This window comes from Rhinoderma darwinii, chromosome 12, assembly GCF_050947455.1.
Source record: "Rhinoderma darwinii isolate aRhiDar2 chromosome 12, aRhiDar2.hap1, whole genome shotgun sequence".
In the NCBI taxonomy this organism is placed as follows: Eukaryota; Metazoa; Chordata; class Amphibia; order Anura; family Rhinodermatidae; genus Rhinoderma; species Rhinoderma darwinii.
The window spans coordinates 37,261,227-37,284,880 of NC_134698.1; the positions used below are offsets into that span (position 1 = coordinate 37,261,227).

Below are 23,654 nucleotides of genomic sequence, written 5' to 3' on the forward strand. Positions count from 1 at the left end.
TTTGAAGATTAAACCCCCTCCTTCTCCTGGTACTAGCCAGAATAAGGGAGGGGGGATTGTGTGAGGACACTAGAGCGAGTGTGTCTACCCCAAATTTGCAGCATAAAGCAAGGAGGTTGCTTTACCACATTGACCATGCTGCAATTTTGGGAACTGCTCCCTCTAGTGACCAGCACATGGAAATGTCATAAATTAGAATCTAATTTATAATATTTCCTGACTTGTGAAAAAATGAAAACAATGTGTAATCATTTAAATAATAAAGGGAATGTGTCGCTAGAATTTTTTTATTTTTTAATGTAGTTAAACAATTAAGTACTGCACAGCAAATCAATAACTCCACATTAGATTAGGAGTAATGGCTGCCTGGTTACCTAGGTCTGCTAGGTGAGTACTTCTACATTGAGTGAAAAAGCTCAGGGACTGAGGGCTAGAGCACATGTAGAGAGATAGGTCTAGTGTCGGTCCTACCCGGTTCCTGGAGTGTATGCACTGTCCAAGATGCAAAGGCAGCAAGACTCGGTCAGGAGGTTCTGTGGCCTGAAGCAGCGTCTCTCCGAATGAAGACGATACAGAGTGTGAAAGATAGGCCGCGCCGCGATTCGCCGTCGGCAGTCATGTGGTCAAGCTTAGTCAATGATAGGATAGAGGCTGATAACCCACGAGGGTGTAGAGAAAGGAACGTTATTGGATGAGCAGAGGGTCCGCCCACCACCTGGTTACACACACACACAGTGCCGCAAGACGGTGCCACCGGCACTATTCAGCATTAAATGGTGTTGCATATAGTGAAAGTCAAAGATGGCACCCCCGGCTACAGGCCAGCTGGAAATAGCGCTTATTAAAGGGAATGTGTCGCGAATTAAACGTTTTGTTTTTTAAGCAAGTTACTTATTTTTATTATATTTTTTTACTGTATTTTTTTTCTTCTTCCACATGGTGGAAAGTATTAAAAATTAAATAATAATTTGACATGTTGGCCACCAGAGGGAGCACTTCCCAGAATTACAGCAAGGTGAATAAGGCAAAGCAACCTGACTCACAGCTGCCGTAAATGTGGGAGGGAATCTAGCACCCCCCCCCCCCCTCCTACAAACCAGGAAAAGTGCTTAGCAATTTGAAGACACGTGTCCGGCTGCAATTTTGGGTGTGATTGTACAAATGGCAGCTGGCAGAAGCTATAGGACACACCAAAAGGCTAAGGGTATGTTCAAACGCTTACTAAACAAAGGGAAAACAGCTCCTGAATTTTCAGCCATTTTTTAATCAAACTCGTGTTTTTGGCGGCATTTTTTACGGCTGTTTTTGGAGCGGTTTTCTATAGAGTCAATGAAAAACGGCTCCAAAAACGTCCCAAGAAGTCATATGCACTTCTTTTTGGTGGGCGTTTTTTTACGTGCCATTTTTGGAAAACGGCTGCGTAAAAAAACGGCCCGTCGGAACAGAACGCCGTATTTCCCATTGAAACCAATGGGCAGATGTTTGTAGGTGTTCTGCTTCAGATTTATCAGGAAGTTTACGGCCCGAAAACACTGCGTGTGAACATACCCTTAGAATGATGAAAGTAAAGCGAATGACTTTTCAGTTGACAGGTTCAGACGGCGTGTATTTGACACGTTTTTTTTGCGGATTTTACTTGCGAAAACACGCTTGATTTTGCATGTTTGGGGGAATGTGTGTGTGTGTGTGAGGGGGAGGGGGTGCTCGCCACTGATTCTTCAAAACAGCTGATAAGCGGCTATGAAGGATCAGCGGCACGCGTGCATACTCCGCTGCACAAAAATAGGACACAGCACTGCTACACGCACGCACTCAGCACTACTGCACACAGACACACACACAGCACTGCCACACACACACAGTTACAGCAGGTGTTGGGGTGAGGGGCCGAGGGGGGGGGGGGGTCACGAGAGCAGGGGTCTGTGAGAGAGAGGGTCAGAGACACACACCTTACTTGCAGTTCAGCCGGTCTTCATAATGGCGCCTGCTATCTCCCTACAAACCAGCTTCTCTGCTGTGTGGCTCTGAACTGAGGCAATAGACGGGAGCCGTTCATTTGTGCCCCATGCATTGCGCTGCCGTATTCCATCTGTGTATGGGTCCTTAAGAGACACAGACACAGATTAAATAAACCATGGCAGCCCCCAGTAAAGTGAGAAAGTGTTAATAAAAAAAAAAAAACTGTGTGTGAAAAATTAAATAAACTCAATATAATATTTTATTAAATAAAAACATAAAATTAATTAAAAAAAAATAATCATGACACTGTCCCTTTAAGTGTTAAGGGCCTGCAGAGCCCGAAAAAGTAACAGCCAGTGGGCGGAGTCTTGCAGACCCCAGGTAGTGTGCTCCCACAGTGCTCTACACAAGTAGAGGACCAGGAAGGGAGAGGGTATTGTAACACTCAACTGCATGTCTTTATTCTCCAGCTCCCAGATGAGTGACCAGTGGGAGCACCCCCTCAGTGGTTCACCCTTCAGTAAGGGGAGACACTAGTGGGAGGGGTTGTGAGACTTTCTCCTTAGGCTGGTGGGTGACAGAGGAGCTGACACTCTTGTCCCGATTGTCTTCATGAGCAGGTGGACAACGGCGCATTTTTAGTATGACACGGAGTGCCTGCCTTGGAGGGGAAACCCTTTAACCCCCAGATAAAAACGGGAAAAACATTTTGGACAACATTTGTTAGTTTAACGCCTTTAGGACTGAGCCTGTTTTGGCCTTTAGGACGAAGCCGATTTTTAAAATCTGACGTGTCAATTTATGTGGTAATAACTCTGGAATGCTTTTACCTATCCAAGTGATTCTGAGATTGTTTTCTCGTGACGTACTTTATGTTAGTGAAAAAATTTGGTTGATAAATGAAATATTTATTTTTAAAAAGCAACATTTAGAGAAAATTAGCAAAAATTAGTAAAATATTTACTAGTTAACATTTCCTATATATCTAATTTATGTTTGCATCATTTTTTGAAGATTCTTTTTTTAGAACTTTAGCAGCAATTTCTCATATTTTCAAGAAAATTTCAAAAGCCTATTTTTTAAGGGACCAGTTCAGTTCTGTAGTGGCTTTGAGGGCCTTATATATTAGAAAGACCCCATAAATCACCCCATTTTGAAAACTGCACCCCTCAAAGTATTCAAAACAGCATTCAGAAAGTGGTTTAACCCTTTAGGCGTTTCACAGGAATTAAAGCAAAGTAGAGGTGAAATTTAAAAATGTCATTTTTTTTTGCCAAAAATAATTTATAATAAAAAAAAATCTGTACCACACAAGATTTTACCCGAGAAATGCAACTCAATATTTATTGCACAGATTCTGCAATTTTTAGAAATATCCCACATGTGGCCCTAGTGTTCTAATGGACTGAAAGACAGGAATCAGATGCAAAGGAGCACCTAGTGGATTTTGGGGCCTCCTTTTTTTAGAATATATTTTAGGCACCATGTCAGGTTTGAATAGGTCTTGTGGTACCAAAACAGTAAATACCCCCCAAAAGTGACCCCATTTTGGAAACTACACCCCTCAAGGAATTTTTCTAGGGGTAAAGTTAGCATTTTGACCCCACAGTTTTGCCGAATTGATTGGACTTCGTCTGTAAAGGTAAAAATCTACTTTTTTCTGTAAAAACTTTTTATTTTTTACAAGGAATAAACTACATTTGTCAAACAATTTCTCCCGATTACGTAAATACGCCATATGTGGTAATAAAGTGCTGTTTGGATCCACACCGGGGCTTAGAAGTGAAGGAGCGCTATTTGGCTTTTGGAGCTCAAATTTAGATGGAATAGTTTTTGGGTGTCATGTCGAATTTGCAAAGCCCCCCGAGGGACCAAAATACTGGAAGCCCCCCTAAAAGTAACCCCATTTTGGAAACTACACCATTTAAGGAATCTATCTAGGGGTATAGTGAGCATTTATACCCCACAGAATTTATTAGAATTAGGCAGTGAAAATTAATATCAACATTATTTCCACATTATTTTTCAATTTCACAAAGGATAGAGGAGGAAAAAGCACCCCAACATTTGTAAAGCAATTTCTCCCAAGTATGGCTATACCCCACACGTGGTCATAAATTTTTTTTCCATTAGAAAGTAATGAATCCTTTCCGAACTGATCCACGTTTTGCTTTTTCATTTTTCCTCCCCGCATTCAGAGAGCCATAACGGTTTTATTTTTCCGTCAATAGAGTGGTATCAGGGCTTATTTTTTGCGGGACGAGCTGTAGTTTTTATTGGTACAATTTTTTTGGTACATACAACTTTTTGGGCACTTTTTATTAAATTTTTTTGATGGAGTCAAGGTGACCAAAAAACAGCGATTTTGCAGTTTCAAATGCTTTATTTTTCACGGCTTTCACCGTGCGAGTTAAATAATGATATATTATAATAGCTTGGACTTTTAGAGACGCAGCGTTACCAATTTTGTGTATTTTTTTATATTTTTACATTACTTTAGAGAAAAAATGTGAAAAGGGTTATTTTTGGACTTTAGTTTTTTCCACTAATAATAACTATTTACTTTTGTTTTTACACATTTTATTAGTCCCCCTAGGAGACTTGAAGCAGCAATCATTAGATCACTGGTACAATACACTGCAATACTAATGTATTGCAGTATATTGTGATTTTTACAGGCTCCTGTAACAATGCGATCGCTGTTTCTGTCCGTTAGTCCCGGGTATCAGCTGTAGTACACAGCTGACACCCGCAGCGTATGGCGCAGGCTCAGCGTATGAGACACTCCATACATCAGCCCCCACACCACGACATGCTATTAAGTCGTGGTGCGCAAAGGCTTTAATTTGCAGCGGATGGTGCAGAGTGAAAATTACAATTTTCCACTGATATGCCATTTTAGTGCACTATATGTTGTGCCCAGTTTGTGCCACAAATACCTCATAAAATATTAACCGGGTTCTCCAGGGTATGGCGATGCCATATCGGTAGATGTAAACTGCTGTTTGGGCACGCTGTAGGTCTGAGAAAGGAGGGAGCGGTATTTGGCTTTAGGGAGCGCAGATTTTGCTTGGTAGTAGCTCTGGCGTTTTGCTGCCGTTTCAGTTTATAATGTGGGGGCATATGTAGGCTGGGCAGCGTACATAAGGGGCATAATAAGAGGGTATAATAATGGGGTAAATAAATAATAATCCGCAGATATGTGGCCAGTGTCGCATTTATAAATGGCGCCCGATCTTATCCGCTTTTGGAACACTGCACATTTTGCGTCGCCATATTCTGGGAGCCGGAATTTTTTTTCTTTTTTCACCACCGGAGCCGTGTGAGGGCTTATTTGTTGCGGGACAATCTGTAGTTTTCATTGGTACCATTTTGGGGTACATGCGATTTTTTTGATCACTTTTTATTCCATTTTTCGTCAAGTAAGGTGACCAAAAACCATCAATTCTGACAATGTTTTTGATTTATTTTTTACGGCGTTCACACTGGGCTATAAATGACCATTATATTTTATTCTGCGAGTCGATACGTTTACGGCGATATCATATGTATATAGTTTTTTTTTACATTTTGCAGTGTTTGCGCAACAAAAGAATTTATTTATAAAATAAATTATTTTTTGTGTCACCTTATTCTGAGAGCCATAACTTTTTTATTTTTCAGTCAAAAAAAGCTGTGTAAGGGCTTGTTTTTTGCGGGACGGGTTGTAGTTTGTATTGGTACTATTTTGGCGTGCATGCGACTTTTTGATTGTATATTTTGGGAGGAGTGGTGACCAAAAAAAATAGTATTTCTGGCATTGTTTTTCGTTTATTTAATTTGTGGTGTTCACCGTGCAGGAAAAATATGACAGTTTTATAGTTGGGGTCGTTACGAACGCGGTGATACCAAATATGTGTACTTTTTTTTTAAGTGTTCATTTTTTTTCCTATAATAAAAGACTTATTATAGGAAAAAAAGCAGTTCTTGTTTATGTCACCAATAACTTTTATTTTTATACGTTTTTAAAAATATTTTTATTCTTTTTTTACTTTCTTTACTTGTTCCACTAGGGGACACTTAGACTTGCAGCTCTGATCGCTGCTGGAATACATTACACTACCTACGTAGTGTAATGCATTCCAACTGTCATTGTGACGTGACAGTCACTCTGACAGGAAGCCTACGGCTGGTCCTCATGGGCTTCTGTACATGGCAGCCCGTAAGCCATTGTCTGGCGTCCGGTTGCCATGGGTACCATCGCCAGCCTCCGTGATTTCACGTGGGGGCTCCCGATCTGCGCTAAACACCTTAAATTCGGCTGTTGCAATCGAATGCTGAATCGATGGGGTTAACTGCCGAAATCAGCGGCGATGGGCCGCTGATCAGCAACGGCGAATGCAGGGCAGGCACCCTGCACAGTTAACCGCCGCTGCGGTGTAGCGCCATGCAGCGGTTAACTGTCAAAGCACTGACATAACTGCACGTCGAGGTGCGCAAAGGGGTTAAGACCACTGGCGTAGCTATAGGGGTCGCAGCGGTCGCAATTGCGAGCGGACCCTGAAGCCAGGGGGGCCCACGGCCCCCCGCACCACATCAATAAAAAGTTACTATAGTAACTCGGGCCGCGGGCCCCTGTTACTATAGTAACAGACTTTACTTACCTTCCTGGTTCCGGATCGCAGCAGAGGTCCTGACGTCAAGCACTGTGCGCAACGCATGACGTCACAGCGCTATGCGCCGCACACAGCATCGAGACGACAGAACTACCGCCGCGGCTGAAGAGGAAGGTAAGATTAGCCCTGACTGGCGGGGTCCGACTCCCGGGACCCGCCAATCGGCTGTTTTGAAGGGGCCGCAGCACTCGTACGAGAGCTGCTCCCCTTCATTCCGGTCACACTGTGAATCGGTGTCGGCGATTCACAGTGTGAGCGAGTAAGTGAAATGAAGGGGAAGCGGCTCTCGTACGAGTGCTGCGGCCCCTTCAAAACAGCTGATTTGCGGGTCCCGGGAGACACATCAGCTATTGATGGCCTATCCTGAGGATAGGCCATCAATGTTTAGGGACTGCACAACCCCTAAGCCTACGATGTAGCAGGCTTAGGGGGCCCATGAGACAGTCTGCTGGGCCCTGTATCTAAGCCAATCACATGGTAGGCTTAGATACATGGCTCATGCGTGATCGTGTCTGCTGGGCCCTGTATATAAGCCTACCACACTGTAGGTTTAGATACAGGGCCCCAGCACACAGTAATCTTATACTGTATAAGATTACTGTCTGCTGGACCCTGTATCTAAGCCTACCTTGTGGTTGGCTTAGATACAGGGTCCCACAGACAGTATCACACATGGGCCCTGTATCTAAGCCTAACACATGTGTAACTAATCGTTTTTTGTGTGTTTTCTTACAGGTTCGGTCGTTGGACTACGTCGGATTCCAGGACTACTTCAACGACGGCTTTTTCTTATCAATAAAATGGTTAACGAGGGTTGTGTGTGTTTTTTTTTATTTCAATAAAATATTTTTTCTATGTCTTTGTTTTTTTTTAAACTATATTACTACCGCCTTAGTAATGGCCGCCGGCTGATTGACAGCATCCATTGCTAAGGCGGGGCTTAGTGTAAGCCGATGCAGAGGCTAACACTAACCCCCTTTATTACCCCGATACCCACCGCCACCAGGGGTGCTGGGAAGAGCCGGGTATGATCCAGTACCTGACCATCTGTAGTGATGGTCGGCCACTGGGGCGGCCGCAGGCTGGTAGTATCAGGAGGGGAAAGGCCAGATACAGAGGCCCTTCCCACCCTGGTGATGCTAGCCTGCTGCTGCTTTATTGTATCTGGCTGGTTATGAAAAATGGGGGGGGACCCCACGTCATTTTAAAAAAAAATTGTAAAGAACGATGTCGGGTCCCCCCCAATTTTCATAACCAGCCAGATACAACAAAGCAGCAGCAGGCAGCATTACCAGGGTGGTAGGTGCCACTGTTTTTGGCCTTCCCCAGCCTAATACTACCAGCCTGCGGCCGCCCCGGTGCCTGCCCGTCACTACAGTTGGTCGGGTACTGGTTGGTACCCGGCTCTCCCAGTACCCCTGGTGGCGGTGGGTATCGGGGTAATAATGGGGGGTTAGTGTTGGCCTCTGCACCTGCTAACATTAAGCCCCGCCTTAGTAATGGAGGTTGTCAATCAGCCAGCGGCCATTACTAAGGCGGTGATAATAAAGTTTAAAAAGATACAAGCACATAGAAAAAATATTTTATTGAAATAAAAAAACACAACCCTCATTAACCATTTTATTGAGAATAAAAAAAACGCCGTCATTGAAGTCCTCGAATCCGAAGTCCAACAACCGAACCTGTAAAAAAACACAAACACACAAAAATAATCAGTAACACATAAAGAAGCAAAATTATTATTCTTACCTTTCCTGGGTCCAACGCTGGAGCCGCAATGTCAGCGAGCTGAGCCCTGTATCTAATCCTATCACGTGTGATACTGTCTGCTGGGCCCTGCATCTAATCCTATCATGTGTGATACGGTCTGCTGGGCCCTATATCTAATCCTCTCATGTGTGATACTGTCTGCTGAGCCACTGTATCTAATCCTATCATGTGTGGTACTGTCTGCTGAGCCACTGTATCTAATCCTATCATGTGTGATACTGTCTGCTGAGCCAATGTATCTAATCCTATCCATAGTTTATAGGGTCGTAGTGCTATAGATATGCTATGCTGTCTCCTATACACACACATTTTTTTTTGGGCGGGCACATATGTATTGGGGCTATTTCCCCTGACATTTTAAGCCCTGAGGGTATGTTCACACGGCAGCGTCCGTTACGGCTGAAATTACGGTGCAGTTTTCAGGAGAAAACAGCTCCGGAATTTCAGACGTAATGGCATGTGCAGGCGTCTTTCGCAGCGTCCATTACGGACGTAATTGGAGCGGTTTTTCCATGGAAAATGGCTCCATTTATGTCTGAAGAAGTGACAGGCACCTTTGACGCGGCCGTCTTTTTTACGCGCCGCCTTTTGACAGGGGTGCGTAAAAAAAATGACCGTCGGCACAGAACATCGTAAGACCCATTCAAATGACTGGGCAGATGTTTGCCGACGCTTTTCAGCCGCATTTTCAGACGTAATTCAATGCTAAAACGCCCGAATTACATCCGTAAATAGGGTGTGTGAACCCAGCCTTAGTGATGCACCGGCTGCTAGTGCTGCATTGTTAGGTCACTTAGGAGACCCAGCGATGCAGCTGAAAGCTGCAGACGGTCGGCCATGAGGAGTTTGCGGGGGGGGCCCCAATAAGAACTTTTGCATCGGGGCCCATGAGCCTTTAGCTACGCCCCTGGTTAAGACTCAGCTTAATGTCTGTAGGAGGCAGAAACTCCTGCTACTGCAGCAAAGACTAAAGACTAAATTCTTAGTAACAAGCCTCCTAGTGGCAACAACATATACCCACGGTCTGTGTCGTGTCGTCCCGTCCCCCCCCCCCAACGTAACAAACGAGAAAATAGATTATAGTGCAATGTATTAGAACTGCCGGATTTACACTGACAGGAAGCCTATTAGACCCTGTCTTTGGTAGGGCCTAATAGGCTTTCATACCTGGGAAACCGGGAGGACAAATTTAGGCCTCCGGTTGCCACAGCAACCATCAACCCCACGATTGTGTCACGGGGGTGCCGAAAGGCTACAAACCACTTAGATGCTGTGGTCACTATTGACTGCGGCATCTTAGGAGTTAATTGGTTAGAATCAAAGCCAGCTACAATCCTGAGCATTACAGCAGTGTGTCACCTGTAAAATACAGCTGGCGCTATCAGTTTGTCGTAACTGTACGACAAATTCCGGCAATCCGTTGCCGACCATGACGTACAGTTATGACAAATGTCAATGGGTTAGATGTAAAGTCACCCCATTTTAATATAAACAATTTCTGTATGTATGTTGATGGGACTCACCTTGCTCTTTTTTGACTTTGTACAGTAGTAGATGTCCCTGTTTAGTTCCAACAAGAAGCCAGTCCTCTGAAAAGAAAGCATATTGTTACCATTGCTTTTGGAAAACCACTGAACAAATGGACTTTAAAGAGAATGTAATGCCAGCAAAACATGTTTTTTTTTTTTTAGTTAAACAATTAGTGTGTAGGTGATTAAACATTGTTCTAATTTTTTTTATTTTTTTCACGAGTCAGGAAATATTATAAATTGGATTCAATTTATAATATTTCCCAGCACTGGTCACTAGATGGAGCAATTCCCAAAATTGCAGCATTGCATGTGGTAAAGCAACCACATTGCTTTATGCTGCAAAATTGGGAAAAATTCCCTCGCTCTAGTGAGCTCTCAGAATCCCCCCCTCCATAGTGGATGGAACGGGCCCCGTTCGCAGTCCCTATGGGACTGGAGCTGCCGTATTCCATGTCTGTATGTGTCGTTAATCGACACATACAGAAATGGAAAAAAAATGGCAGCCCCCATAGGGAAGAAAAAGTGTAAAAATAGAAAAAAGTAACACACAAACACACAAATAAATATAAACGTTTTTAATAAAACCCTAACATAAAACTGATATAAAAAAAAAAAAAAAATGTTGGTGACACTGTTCCTTTAAGGATTTCAAATGTCATAAGCCAATTCCTTGCTGTAGGCTTTTATAGTGGTAAGCAACCCACGGCACTGCAGCTGTTGGGAAAGCAGAGGCTGTTAGGGCATGCTGAGAATTGTAGTTTTAGAACAGCTGGAGTGCCACAGGTTGCTCACCCTTATTTCACAACAGTTGTCTCCAACTTGTGGTTCTCCAGTAAAAACTACAAAGTGCCTTATTGTACTGCTTGTAAATGTCAATTTTTAATGCTGATGTTTTTCTATAGTGTTCGATGGGCAAAACTGCAGAGAAAATACAAGAGTTTAGCCATGCCGTGTTTTTTAAAAAACAAAAAAAGGTAAAACAAAAAAACACTGCAATCACCGAAAATTATGTGGTAATCACACGGAGTGTGATATGTGATATGAAATCTGTTCGCTGCAGTAATTTGAACTAGGCAAAAAAGGCAACTATGAATGCAACGTTCAAACAGGTGGGATATGCTGCGGAAAATTCCACAGCAAATCTGAACTAAAAACAGCAGGGACCGGGGGCGGAGTCTAGCCATGTTCAGGGAAGCTGGCTGATCTCAAAAAGCCACCATTCACTACCAGTCTGACAGCCTTCATTGGGCAGCCACATTGGCGACAATGGTGAAACCGAACAGAGATAAGACCAAAGACCATCCTGTGACCTCTAAACAGCTTAAAGAGGCTCTGTCACCAGATTTTGCAACCCCTATCTGCTATTGCAGCAGATAGGCGCTGCAATGTAGATTACAGTAACGTTTTTATTTTTTAAAAACGAGCATTTTTGGCCAAGTTATGTCCATTTTTGTATTTATGCAAATGAGGCTTGCAAAAGTACAACTGGGCGTGTTGAAAAGTAAAAGTACAACTGGGCGTGTATTATGTGCGTACATCGGGGCGTGTTTACTACTATTACTAGCTGGGCGTTCTGATGAGAAGTATCATCCACTTCTCTTCAGAACGCCCAGCTTCTGGCAGTGCAGATCTGTGACGTCACTCACAGGTCCTGCATCGTGTCGGCCACATCGGCACCAGAGGCTACAGTTGATTCTGCAGCAGCATCAGCGTTTGCAGGTAAGTAGCTACATCGATTTACCTGCAAACGCCGATGCTGCTGCAGAATCATCTGTAGCTTCTGGTGCCGGCTCGTCTGACACGATGCAGGACCTGTGAGTGACGTCACAGCGTGATCTCTCGAGAACACGGCTGTGTCTGCACTGCCAGAAGCTGGGCGTTCTGAAGAGAAGTGGATGATACTTCTCGTCAGAAAGCCCAGCTAGTAAAAGTAGTAAACACGCCCCGATGTACGCACATAATACACGCCCAGTTGTACTTTTACTTTTCCACACGCCCAGTTGTACTTTTGCAAGCCTCATTTGCATAAATACAAAAATGGCCATAACTTGGCCAAAAATGCTCGTTTTTTAAAAATAAAAACGTTACTGTAATCTACATTGCAGCACCTATCTGCTGCAATAGCAGATAGGGGTTGCAAAATCTGGTGACAGAGCCTCTTTAAAATCCAGTCTGAGATGGACAAATACCTGCAAAGAAAATCAGCAGCCTCCCTGGGGAACAGCTCAAAGAGCTTCTGTCACGAGGCTCCAAGGCCTGGCGGAGGACTCAGATGCTGAGAGTCTAGCGGACAACTCAGATGCTGGTGAGGATACAAACATGGCCCCTATCTCCAGGGCTTTACATAGGCAGATACGCACCGAACCATCGCTCCAGTTCTGAAAGAGCTGTTGGACATCAAGACCAACGTGCTCCACATCGGTACCAGAGTTGAAACCCTATATACAAAATTGCCACCGGCAAAAAAAAACTATTTCCCAACTACTACTAAATAATTGTTATCTTTATTAAGCTATATAAGCAAACAGACGAACCACATATATGTTTAAAAGTAAACATTCATGCTTCTGGAGGAGTAGTACCATAGGACAATGCCTATGTAGTATATGGTACACAGTGCCAATAATGGCCGGCGACTGCAGAACGCCGAGCCAAGTCACAGGGTCCAGCAACAAAGCACGTTGTTTAAAAATTACTCAGTGCTCCCCCTCCCCCTAGACTTGTTTCGCTACACATGTAGCGTCCACATGGGTAAATAGTCCCAGTACCCCTGAAGACGCTACATGTGTAGCAAAACATGTCAGGGGGGCTCTGAGTAATTTTTAAACAACGTGTTTTGTTGCTGGACCCTGTGACTTTACTGTTGAGTTGGTGTGACACCAGGCAGCACAAATCTATGGGTAAGTTGCTTATACTATATATCTACATATACTTGTTATGTAACCATTTGTTTTGGTCTGGTGCCGACTGCATCTTTGCCTTCAAATGATTACTCAGACCTGGGACTCTTTGCATATTATCTAGAACACATTACATGTCTCCTGTTTTTTTTTTATATTGTATACACTACATAGAGCACTGAATGTGCTTTCCTGGTTGCAGTTACTCCAAGCCTTAGGGTATGTTCACACGCACTAATTACGGACGTAATTCGGGCGTTTTTGCCCTGAATTACGTCCGAAAAATGCGCCTCGATAGCGTTGACTAACATCTGCCCATTGAAAGCAATGGGCTGACGTTTGTCTGTTCACACGAGGCGTATACACGAGGCGTATATTTACGCGCCGCTGTCAAATGACGGCGCGTAAATAGACGCCCGCGTCAAAGAAGTGACCTGTCACTTCTTGGGGCATAATTGGAGCCGTTATTCATTGACTCCAATGAAAAGCAGCGCCAATTACGTCTGTAATGGACGCGGCGTTCAAGCGCCTGCACATGCCGTTACGGCTGAAATTACGGGGATGTTTTCTCCTGAAAACATCCCCGCAATTTCAGCCGTTACGGACGCTGCCGTGTGAACATACCCTTAGACCTCATGCACACTTCCATCACCGTTTTCACGGCCGTTTTTGATAGGTCCTTGAGCCCGTTTTAGCGGCCGTGTGATTTCCGTGTGCACTCTGTGTTTCAGTTTCCGAGTGCAGTACTGTCCAGGGTGCTGAAAGAGCAGGGTTGCTCAGCGCTAGTCACTGTACAGGGTGCTGAAAGAGTTAATGGGCTGCACTGATAGGCGGTAACACTTTCAGCACCCTGGATAGTGACTAGCGCTGAAGAATGACCATGCTCGGCGCTCGCAAAATACAATTTATGAAATAGAAAGAAAATCAATTCATACTTACCCAGAGCCCCCTGCATTTTCCTCCCTTCCGGCCTCCAGGGGTGACGTTTCATCCCATGTCACCGCTGCAGCCAATCACAGGCTGCAGTGGCGGTCACGCAAGTCTGGATGACGTCAGAAGGCCGGCCTCCAGGGATGAAGCTTCATCCCACGTGACCGCCTCTGCAGCCAAATCACAGGCTGCAACGGCCATATGGACTGCCGCGTCATACAGGAAGGTCGGACTGGAGGAAGAAGAGGGACTCGTCATCAAGACAATCGGGGTACGTATGAACGGTTTATTATTTTATTTTTATCAGCAGCCTCTTCTCTCTATCAGTGATGGAAAGAGACAAGTGGCTGCCGATTAGTGTACTATATCTGTAATGTACTTCTACCCGCCCGGCCGATGCCGTCAGTTTTTTTGACGGCCCCATTGACTTGCATGGGCCTCACGGTCACGGAATTTCGGACCAAAGTAGGACATGCTCTACTTTTGTCGGAACGGAGCAACGGGACCGTCAAAAAAACGGAAGTGTGCATGGCCCCATTGAAATGAATGGGTCAGGGTGCTAGCCGTCAGAAAAACGGCTAGCACCCTGAAGAAAAAGACTGAAGTGTGCACTAGGCCTTACTCATGAAACTTTCAAAACATATATATGTTTATTTATTATCCAACTATTGACAACGGACTGGCCTCAATTGCTTCACACTTTGATTTTAATGTGTGTGTTTTTTATATTTTGTACCAATAAAATAATATATTTTATCAGTATAAACATGGTTTTGACTATTTTTAGGTTTTTATTGTTGATTTGGCTCAGCGTTCTGCAGGCGCCGGCAATTATTAGCACTGTGTACCATATACTACATAGGCATTATCCTATGGTACTACTCCTCAAGCAGCATGCAGGTTTACTTTTAAACATATATGTGGTTCATCTGTTTGCTTATATAGCTTAATAAAGATAACAATTATTTAGTGGTAGTTGGGAAATAGGGTTCTTTGCCGGTGGCAATTTTGTATAGATGATGTTCTAGTGCCCACCAACTACCAGGGTCTTTTCTTCATTTCTGTGTAGAGTTGAAACCATGGAACATCGACAGTCAGCCCTCATCACTCACAATGCCGCCCTTCAACAAAGCTCCATAGAGAGCACATCAACACAGCTCGCATGGAAGTGGAAGACCAGAAAAACAGAAGTAGGAGGAAAAACCTGCAGGTTAGAGATGTCTCTGAGGCTTTTGCCAGATGGCCTCTGAAATATTTGCCTCCTTTCTTGGCCCTGACAGAGCAGACACCATTAAAATGGAGCAAATACACAGAGCTCCAAGACCCAAGCCTGTACAAGGTGAACCTCCGAGAGATATGGTCTATTGACTCTTAGCCTACCCGGACACTGCTGCTATGCGACAAAGCAGCAAGGGACCAACAACCTCTCTCTTATGATGGATGCTCCTACCAAGTTGTTCAGGACAATTCTCCGTCTACACTGGCGAAATGCCGCTTGCTTAAACCACTGCTGGATGCCCTGAGAGTTCAGAAATTGCCCGTCCATTGACTGTTCCCTTTTGTAGTCGCTATCTCAAAAGAAGGTAAAACAGATATTTATCAGAACACCTGCTGATCTCGACCATGCCTGGGAGAAAGTCAACATAACTTTATTGGAAATACCGTCTTGGCTCCCGTTACTGTCCATTGATGATCTACCTGCTTTACCAGCTATCGACGCCTGGACTATTCACCACAAACCTAAATCCCCTGAACAGAGAATAGACCGCACTAGCGATGGAGATACCTGAACGACTTCTGCTGGAGAACGGTCGCTGACCTGGACTACTCCTCTCCCGTTTCTATGGGTTTGGGAGTAATGCCGGACCACTAGTGACTTACCGCCAAAGCATATTTTACCTATGTCCCGCCCCCCCCCCCCTACATTCTGCAACTCCTTGTAATGTAATAATGATTCCTACATTGGCTTTGCCTTTCAGCTCAAGAACCATCATTACCAGTTTGCTTAACTATTATGTGTTGTATAGTAGCAATTTTAGGTATTACCACTTTTGGTTTCAGACCATATGCCTTTTTCACTTCTATGACATCCCATCCCTTCCACCTTTTCTATCACCTAACTTTTCCTTAGGTCATCTACACCACCCTCTCATGGGCTTTAACCTCATACGCTAGTCCATTCTACTACGAAGGTTTATGGCTAATATAAAGTTGTCCTCCTACTATGTTAAAAGGGCTGAATTGCCCACAAACTTTCAAATTATAGCCTCCCTCAGAAAGCAGAAGGCAGATTTAATCTTCCTGCAAGAGACCCACTTTTGTGTCACTCATATTCCAACTCTATCCTGTGCTTACTATTCCCACTCATACCATAGCACTCATGCCACTAAAGCAGCTGTCGGAGTTAGCATAGCGGTTAGCAAAAATGCACCATTTACACAGATAGCTCTACAAGCAGATCCCGAGGGACAATATTTATTTTAAAAACGAAAGATAGCCAATGATCTTTTCTCTGTAGCTAACATTTAACCTAATGTGAACCAAAGCCACTGACTTTGTAATACACTTGAAGCGTTCCGTGTTGTTTCAGAAGGAACCTTCATCATTGGAGGCAACTTCAATGTAGCCATGAACCCACAGTTGGATTCCTCGAATCATACCGCTCATCTCTCATTCCGTAAACTTAGTGCGATCAAAAAAGCCCTCTCCAGCCTACACCTCATTGACGCTTGGCGACTGCCCCATCCAACGAGACTACCCGTTCTACTATCCACCTCATACAACTTACCATTGGTATTGGCAACTCCGACCATGCCATGTTTGTTACACTACAAATTGCCACCCTAGTTAACAAATCTCACAGGACAGGTTACTGGTTAGGTGATACTGACATAGTATTAACCACCTCCATAAAAAATTGCGCACATGCGACGTTTGACCAGTCCCTCTATTCGCCGTAAGTACACCATCTGATCACTTCTGCCCACTATTTAAACTGGGCAGAAACACATCATTTGCACCCCTTGAAAATGCTGTACAGGCGACACGCACGTCTGGGGCGCTACCTCACCATCTGGGTCATGTGACTACACCTCATATTTACGGGTAAGGCATTGACAATTTATCTTGATTTTCCCAAAAAATTTTCATTGGACATTTTGTATACATTAGGCCTTTAGGTTACTTACCCGCTTATAAACTCTCTCTGGGTTACATCCCCTTCTGGTCCATGACTATACCTGTGTCATATACTGACTATCCACCTCTATGAATTTTCAATGGTGGTCTTTTTTGGACAGGGAACATGTTTTGTGCGGATAATATGTATGTATCCTTTGCTGTGGCAATGCTGATCCCTCAATAGTATGTGCTCTGTATTATGAATAAGTACTTTGTAACCAATGTGGTGTCATTGTTACCATGAATGTGGTCCAGATACAGATTTCGTTTTTAGATCCTCTAGTTTTTATACAAATTTAATCAAATTAATTTTTCTATTTTTTTGATACTTATAGTGTTTGACTCCTTTTTCTCAGTGCTGAATACTTGATATCATTGGAGTCTCTATTCTGGTACTGATCTTTGAAATTTATGGGAGGTGGTTAATACTATGTCAGTATCACCTAACCAGTAACCTGTCCTGTGAGATTTATGTTAACTATAATATTTTTCTGTGTGCTTTTCACAGCGTCTGGCTCCAGGCATATGGACTTTCGTATGCGAGATCAATCATGGCTCTCGCAATTAAATGAGGTTTTTAAAGAGGATCTAAATTTGCTTTTAGAAACCAATGGAAGAGAAATGAGGGATTAGTAGTCTTAACCCCTTAAGGATGCAGCCACTTTTGGACCATATCACACAGCCTCATTTTTTAAATCTGACGTGTCACTTTATGTGGTAATAACTCCAGAATTCTTTTACGTATCCGAACGATTCTGAAATTGTTTTCTCGTGACATGTTGTACTTTATGTCAGTGAAAAAATTTGGTCGATAAATTCAATATTTATATGTGAAAAACACCAAAATTTAAAAAAAATTTCCAAAAATTAGCATTTTTCTAAATTCAAATGTATCTGCTTGTAAGACAGATAGTTATACCACACAAAATAGTGACTAGTTAACATTTCCCATATGTCTACTTTATGTTTGCATAATTTTTTGAACATCCTTTTATTTTTCTAGGACGTTACAAGGCTTATAAGTTTAGCAGCAATTTCTCATATTTTCAAGAAAATTTCAAAAGGCTATTTTTACAGGAACCAGTTCAGTTCTGAAGTGGCTTTGAGGGCCTTATATATTAGGAACCCCTACAAATCACCCCATTTTAAAAACGACACCCCTTATAGTATTCAAAACAGCATTTAGAAAGTTTCTTAACCCCTTATGCGTGTCACAGGAATTAAAGCAAAGTGGAAGGGAAATTTGCAAATTTCATTTTTTTTTGCAGAAATTCCATTTTAATCAATTTTTCCTGTAATACTGAAGGTTTTTACAAGAGAAACACAACTGAATATTTATTGTCCTGATTCTGCAGTTTTTAGAAATATCCCACATGTGGCCCTAGTGTTCTACGGGCCTGAAACAAAAGCCCCAGAAGCAAAGGAGCACCTAGTGTATTTTTCGGCCTTCCTTTTCTTAAATATTTCAGGCACCATGTCAGGTTAGAAGAGGTCTTGTGGTGAAAAACAAAGGAAACCCACCAAAATTTACTCCATTTGGGAAACTACACCCCTAGAGGAATTCAACTAGTGGTGTAGTAAGCATTTTGACCCCCCAGGTGTTTCATAGATTTCATTAGAATTGCGCAGTAAAAATAATTTATTTTTTTTCCACTAAGATGTAGCTTTAGGTCAAAATGTTTAATTTTCTCATCAAATAAAGGAGAAAAAGCACCATAACTTTTGCAAAGCAACTTCTCCAGAGTACGGAAATACCCCATATGTGGTAATAAGCCACTGTATCACACATCAGGGCTTAGAAGGGAAGGAGTGCCATTTGGCGAGCAGATTTTGCTGGATTGGTTTTTCTGCACCATGTCGCGTTTGCAAAGCCCCTTAGGTACCAGTACAGTGGAAACTCCCCAAAAGTGACTCCATTTGGCAAACTACAACCATTGAGGAATTCATCTAGGGGGGTAGTGAGCATTTTGACCCCACAGGTGTCTCATAGATTTTATTACAAATGGGCAGTGAAAATGAAAAATTACATTATTTTCCAATAAGACGTAGCAGTAGTTAAACATTTTTCATTCTCTCAACAAATAAAAGAGAAAAAGCACCGTAACATTTTAAAAGCATTCTCTCCAGAGTAGGGGAATACCCCACATGGTCATAAACTGCTATTTTGACACACAGCAAGGCTCTAAAGGGAAGTAGCACCATTTAGTATTTGGAGTGGAGATTTTACAAGATTAGTTTTTTGACACCATGTTGAATTGAGCTGAGCTATAGTATCAGTACAGTGGAGTGGTACGCCAGAAACATTTTGGAAACTAGATCCCTCAAAGAATTTATCTAGGGGTGTAGTGAGCATTTTGACCGCACAAGTGATTTGCAAAAATGTGTAAACTATAGATGTTGCAGATTGAAAATTGCGGTTTTCCAGATATGCCATTTCAGTGCCCAATGTGTTGTGCCCAGCTTGTACCACCGTAGCCACACATCACATAAATTGTTAAGCGGGTTCTCCAGAATACAGTAATACCCCATATGTGGTCATAAATTGCGGTTTGGGCACACTGCCAGGCTCAGTTGGACCACCATTTGGCTTTTGAAGCGCAGATATTGCTTGGTGTTTTACTGGTATTTCAGCTTATAATGTGGGAGCATATGTAAACTGGGCGGAGTACATCAGGGTATATGTAAGCTGGGCGGAGTACATCAAGGGCATATGCAAGCTGGGCGGAGTGCAACAGGTCATAATAGGATGATGTAATAATGGGGTGAATGAATAATCCATGGATTGGTGTTATACGCTTTATTGGGGTATTATACAAAATATCTGCGCTCCAGTATTGCCTAATCTTTGACTTCTTCACTAGCTCTATAAGCAGCACAAGGCCCTAAAGTTTCCTCACCTCCGCTGCATCTACAGGGTCCACCTGTGGGGTCCAGCAAATGACGATGTGGGGTATTTAGTGAAATTTTACTGGACCTAAAAAAGGAGTCTGGGCCGTCATTTAGCATCATTTTGCATCATTGGGTTTTGAGAGTCATAATGTGTTATTTTTACGTTGATGGTGCTCTGTGAGGGCTTGTTTTTTGTGGAACGAGCTGTAATTTTTATTGGTTCCATTTTTTTTTATCACTATTTATTCAATTTTTTGGGAGATGAGGAAACCAAAAAAACAGCCACTCTAGCACGTTTTTTTTGGTTTTTTTTTCCAGTGTTCACCGTGCAGTATAAACAACATGTTAACTTTATTCTGCGGGGCGATACGATTACAGCGACAACAAATTTATATTGTTTTTTTACGTTTCACTACATTCCCACAATAAAAATAGTGTCGCCATTTTCTGACAGTCATAACTTTATTTCATATCGCTGCGGGAGGACTTGTTTTATGCGTGACAAACTGTAGTTTCTATTGGTACCATTTTGCGTTACTTTTTTATCACTTTTATTACATTGTTTTTGAGACAAGATGACCAAAAAAAAAAAATGCTGTCATTGTTTTTTATTAAAATTTTTTACGGTGTTCACCGTGCGGTACAAATAATGTGACATTTTTATAGATCAGGCCGTTCTGAATGCGGCGATACCTATTTTGTATAGTTTTTTTTCATGTTTTAATTTTTTTTCTAATAATAAAAGGAGTTGATCAGGGAAACAGGGCGATTATTGTTTTTATTAGTTAAACCGTAGGCAGGGCTTAATAGGTGTACAAAGATGGTGGACCTGGGGGCCTTCATTATGCCACCAGGCAGCCATAGCAACCATCACCCCCCCACGATGAGCAGTTAGAGGGGGTCGATTTAAATGCTGCGGTCGCTATTGACCGCAGCATTTAACGAGTTAAACGATGCCGCACGTTACTGTGAAGTGTCAGCTGTAACATACAGCGACACCCGCATCGTATGGAGCGGGTTCACTCCGTGAGCCCGCTCCATACTTTCCCTACCCGGCTATGACGTAACTGTATGTCATATGTCGGGAAGGGGTTAAAGAGAACCTTTCACCTCCCCATACATGCGCAGCATGTAATGGGGAGGGCTGCACAAACTCTGGGGCACTTTAAAATTTTTTCTACCTTCCTCTGTTATTTAGATATCGGTGCCGTTTTATATTTGGCGCCCGATATTTAAATAACCCCCTGAACTGTCAATGGGGCGTGTACATGCGACGGTTTGATCACTTTTTATTTCATTTTTTGTGGGAGATTAGGTGACCAAGAAATAGAGATTCTGGCGTTTACATTTTTTTTTTTTACGGCATTCACCGTGCGGGTTAAATAATGATATTATAATAGTTCAGACTTTTACGGACGCGGTGATACCAATGTTTATTTATTTTTCTATTATGCTCTATGGGGAAAATGGGAAAAAAGTTAGTTTTTTTTAACTTTTAATTTTTTTTACACAAGAAACAAAAAAAAAAACCAAAAAAACTTTATTTAACTAATTTTTACTTTTTTATTAGTCCCCCTAGGGGACTTCAACCAGCGATCGTTAGATACTAATGTATTGCAGTATATCGTGATTCTGACGGCCCGGGGCAGGGCTTAATAGGTTAAGAAAGATGGCGGACCTGGGGGCCTTCTTCATTAGGCCCCCAGGCAGCCATAGCAACCATCGCCCCCCCAACCCCCGATTGCATTACGGGAGGGCGAAATGAGCTGTTAGAAAGAGGGGGGTGACCCCCTCTAATGATTTAAATGCTGCGATTGCTATTGACCGCAGCATTTAACGAGTTAAAGAAGTGGGATCGCGCTCGAGTGCGATGCCGCTCATTACTCTGAAGTTTTGGCTGTGTCGAATAGCCGACACCCGCATCGTATGGAGCGGGTTCACTCCGTGAGTCCGTTCCATACGTCCCCTATCCGACTTTGGCATATGGACGTCGGGAAGGGGTTAAAGAGTTACTCAAACAAAGGACCAAGGTGTGGTGGAATAAAGTTTTCCTTGATAAATATCTAATTAAAGGCCTCTGAGCCCTTACATGTGCAAATATAATACGGGCAACCTCCTTTGAATCGGTGAGTGGTGGATGAAAGTTTAAGATCCTGCAGTACATATCTTGTAGTACTACCCATGTGATTTACTATGCTACATGTGGTTGCCCCAAAGTTTGTGGGCTTAACATCGAGACAATTAAGAATCCGGGAAGAGGTGAGGGATATTGTGCCTGCGAAAGACATCAAGGATCTAGCTTTACTGAAAACCATTGCTAAACATTTTAAATTACATCATGGGTGTGACCCAAAAACCTTCAAAGCCTGGAAGATAGATAAAGTACACTGTGGTGTCAGAGGAGGAGATGTGAAGACTTTATTGGCCCAAAAGGAATGTAGGTGGATCACGATCCTTGGTACCATGACCCCTTTGGGTCTTAATGAAAAACAGAGTTTTGCTGCTTTCCTGTAATTTTTCTCTGCCTTTTAAACTAGTTTTTCTTGATTAGTATGGTTTATTATTTTATTTTTATTAATGCCCTGTTTTTGTTTATGCCCAGATTTGGTTTCAACTGTGTTTTTATTGAAAATTTTCAAAATATACATATGGCTTATAGATGCATGGAAGGCCATGCAGTTCACATGACAAAACAGTAAATTTCAATAGACAAACAAGACATCAGGGAAAAGACACAGGGGATAAAGGGGGGAGGGATAGTCGGAGCTCAACCAACAACCTAACCTTGGGATATCCGTAGCCAGTACTTGTCCCACACCACTTTAAACCTATCCAGTTCATTGTCAATAGAGGCCGTCATATATTCCATTGTACGTATTTCCCTGATTCTAGTTACTAAGTCGATGTGAGAGGGAGGGGTTGTCTGTCTCCATTTCCAGGCTATCAACGTCTTAGCGGCAGTGAGAAAGTGTCGAAAGAGTCGGGCTAATGATTTCGCCAAAGACCTAGGGGGGACGTTCAGGAGGTATTGAAGAGGGTCTAGAGGAATATCCTGCTGCAACACCGCCAATGCCAAATTCCTAACCTCCAACCAGTACTGTTGTACCAACGGACAGCTCCAGAAAATATGGAACAGGTCCCCTCTCTGATTTCTACATCGCCAGCAATCCGACGGAATACCCGGATTGAAGCTATGCAAAAAGGCAGGGGTATGGTACCAAAACATAAGGATTTTATATTGGTTTTCCTTATATGCAGTGCAGATGGAGGTTTTAGCTGCTTGCGACCAGATAATCTGCCATAATGAGAGAGGGATAGATTTATTCAGCAAGGACTCCCACTTCAACATGTACCTATGCCCAGGCGGAGGGGAACCCTCCGGGGATAGCAATATTGCATAAATGGCAGAAATAAGCCCCCTAGTGGTGGTAGCATACCTTATGCCCAGATTTGGACTTTAGATATCATGACATTCTGATCCTTACGGTGTTTATGACGCTATGCCATTACTGTGGACTTTTGGACGTCTTGTGAACAAAACTTCTAAGGAACTATAAAAAATCTCTAGTTCCCCCAGACATCATAAAATGAAAATTTATTGGAGTGATATAGTGGATTGCTATGCATTGATACAATGTACCTGTCTGTGATTATATACTTGCCATATCTGATTTAGTCTATGAATATATTATCAAGGTCATAAAATTTTTCTTTCTATTTGGTTTTTTCCTTTTAGTGCTTTTATGTACCTTAACACGGTTTTCTTCTTTTTTTGAGATTTGTCACCCTATTTATTTTTCACAATGATGGTTTAATGTTTTACACGACGCTGTCACATC

At 42.8% G+C, this 23,654-nt stretch overlaps 1 protein-coding gene across 4 annotated transcripts in view; it reads right to left on the bottom strand.

The window, feature by feature from the left end:
- VPS39 (VPS39 subunit of HOPS complex) overlaps positions 1 to 23,654 on the bottom strand; it is a 449,085-nt gene that overhangs the window by 403,403 nt on the left and 22,028 nt on the right. For all 4 annotated transcript variants that reach the window (XM_075844598.1, XM_075844597.1, XM_075844599.1 and 1 more), the window contains exon 2: positions 9,908 to 9,973. In XM_075844598.1, coding sequence (XP_075700713.1) covers positions 9,908 to 9,973 — 66 coding nt within the window. The remainder of the gene's footprint in view (positions 1 to 9,907; positions 9,974 to 23,654) is intronic.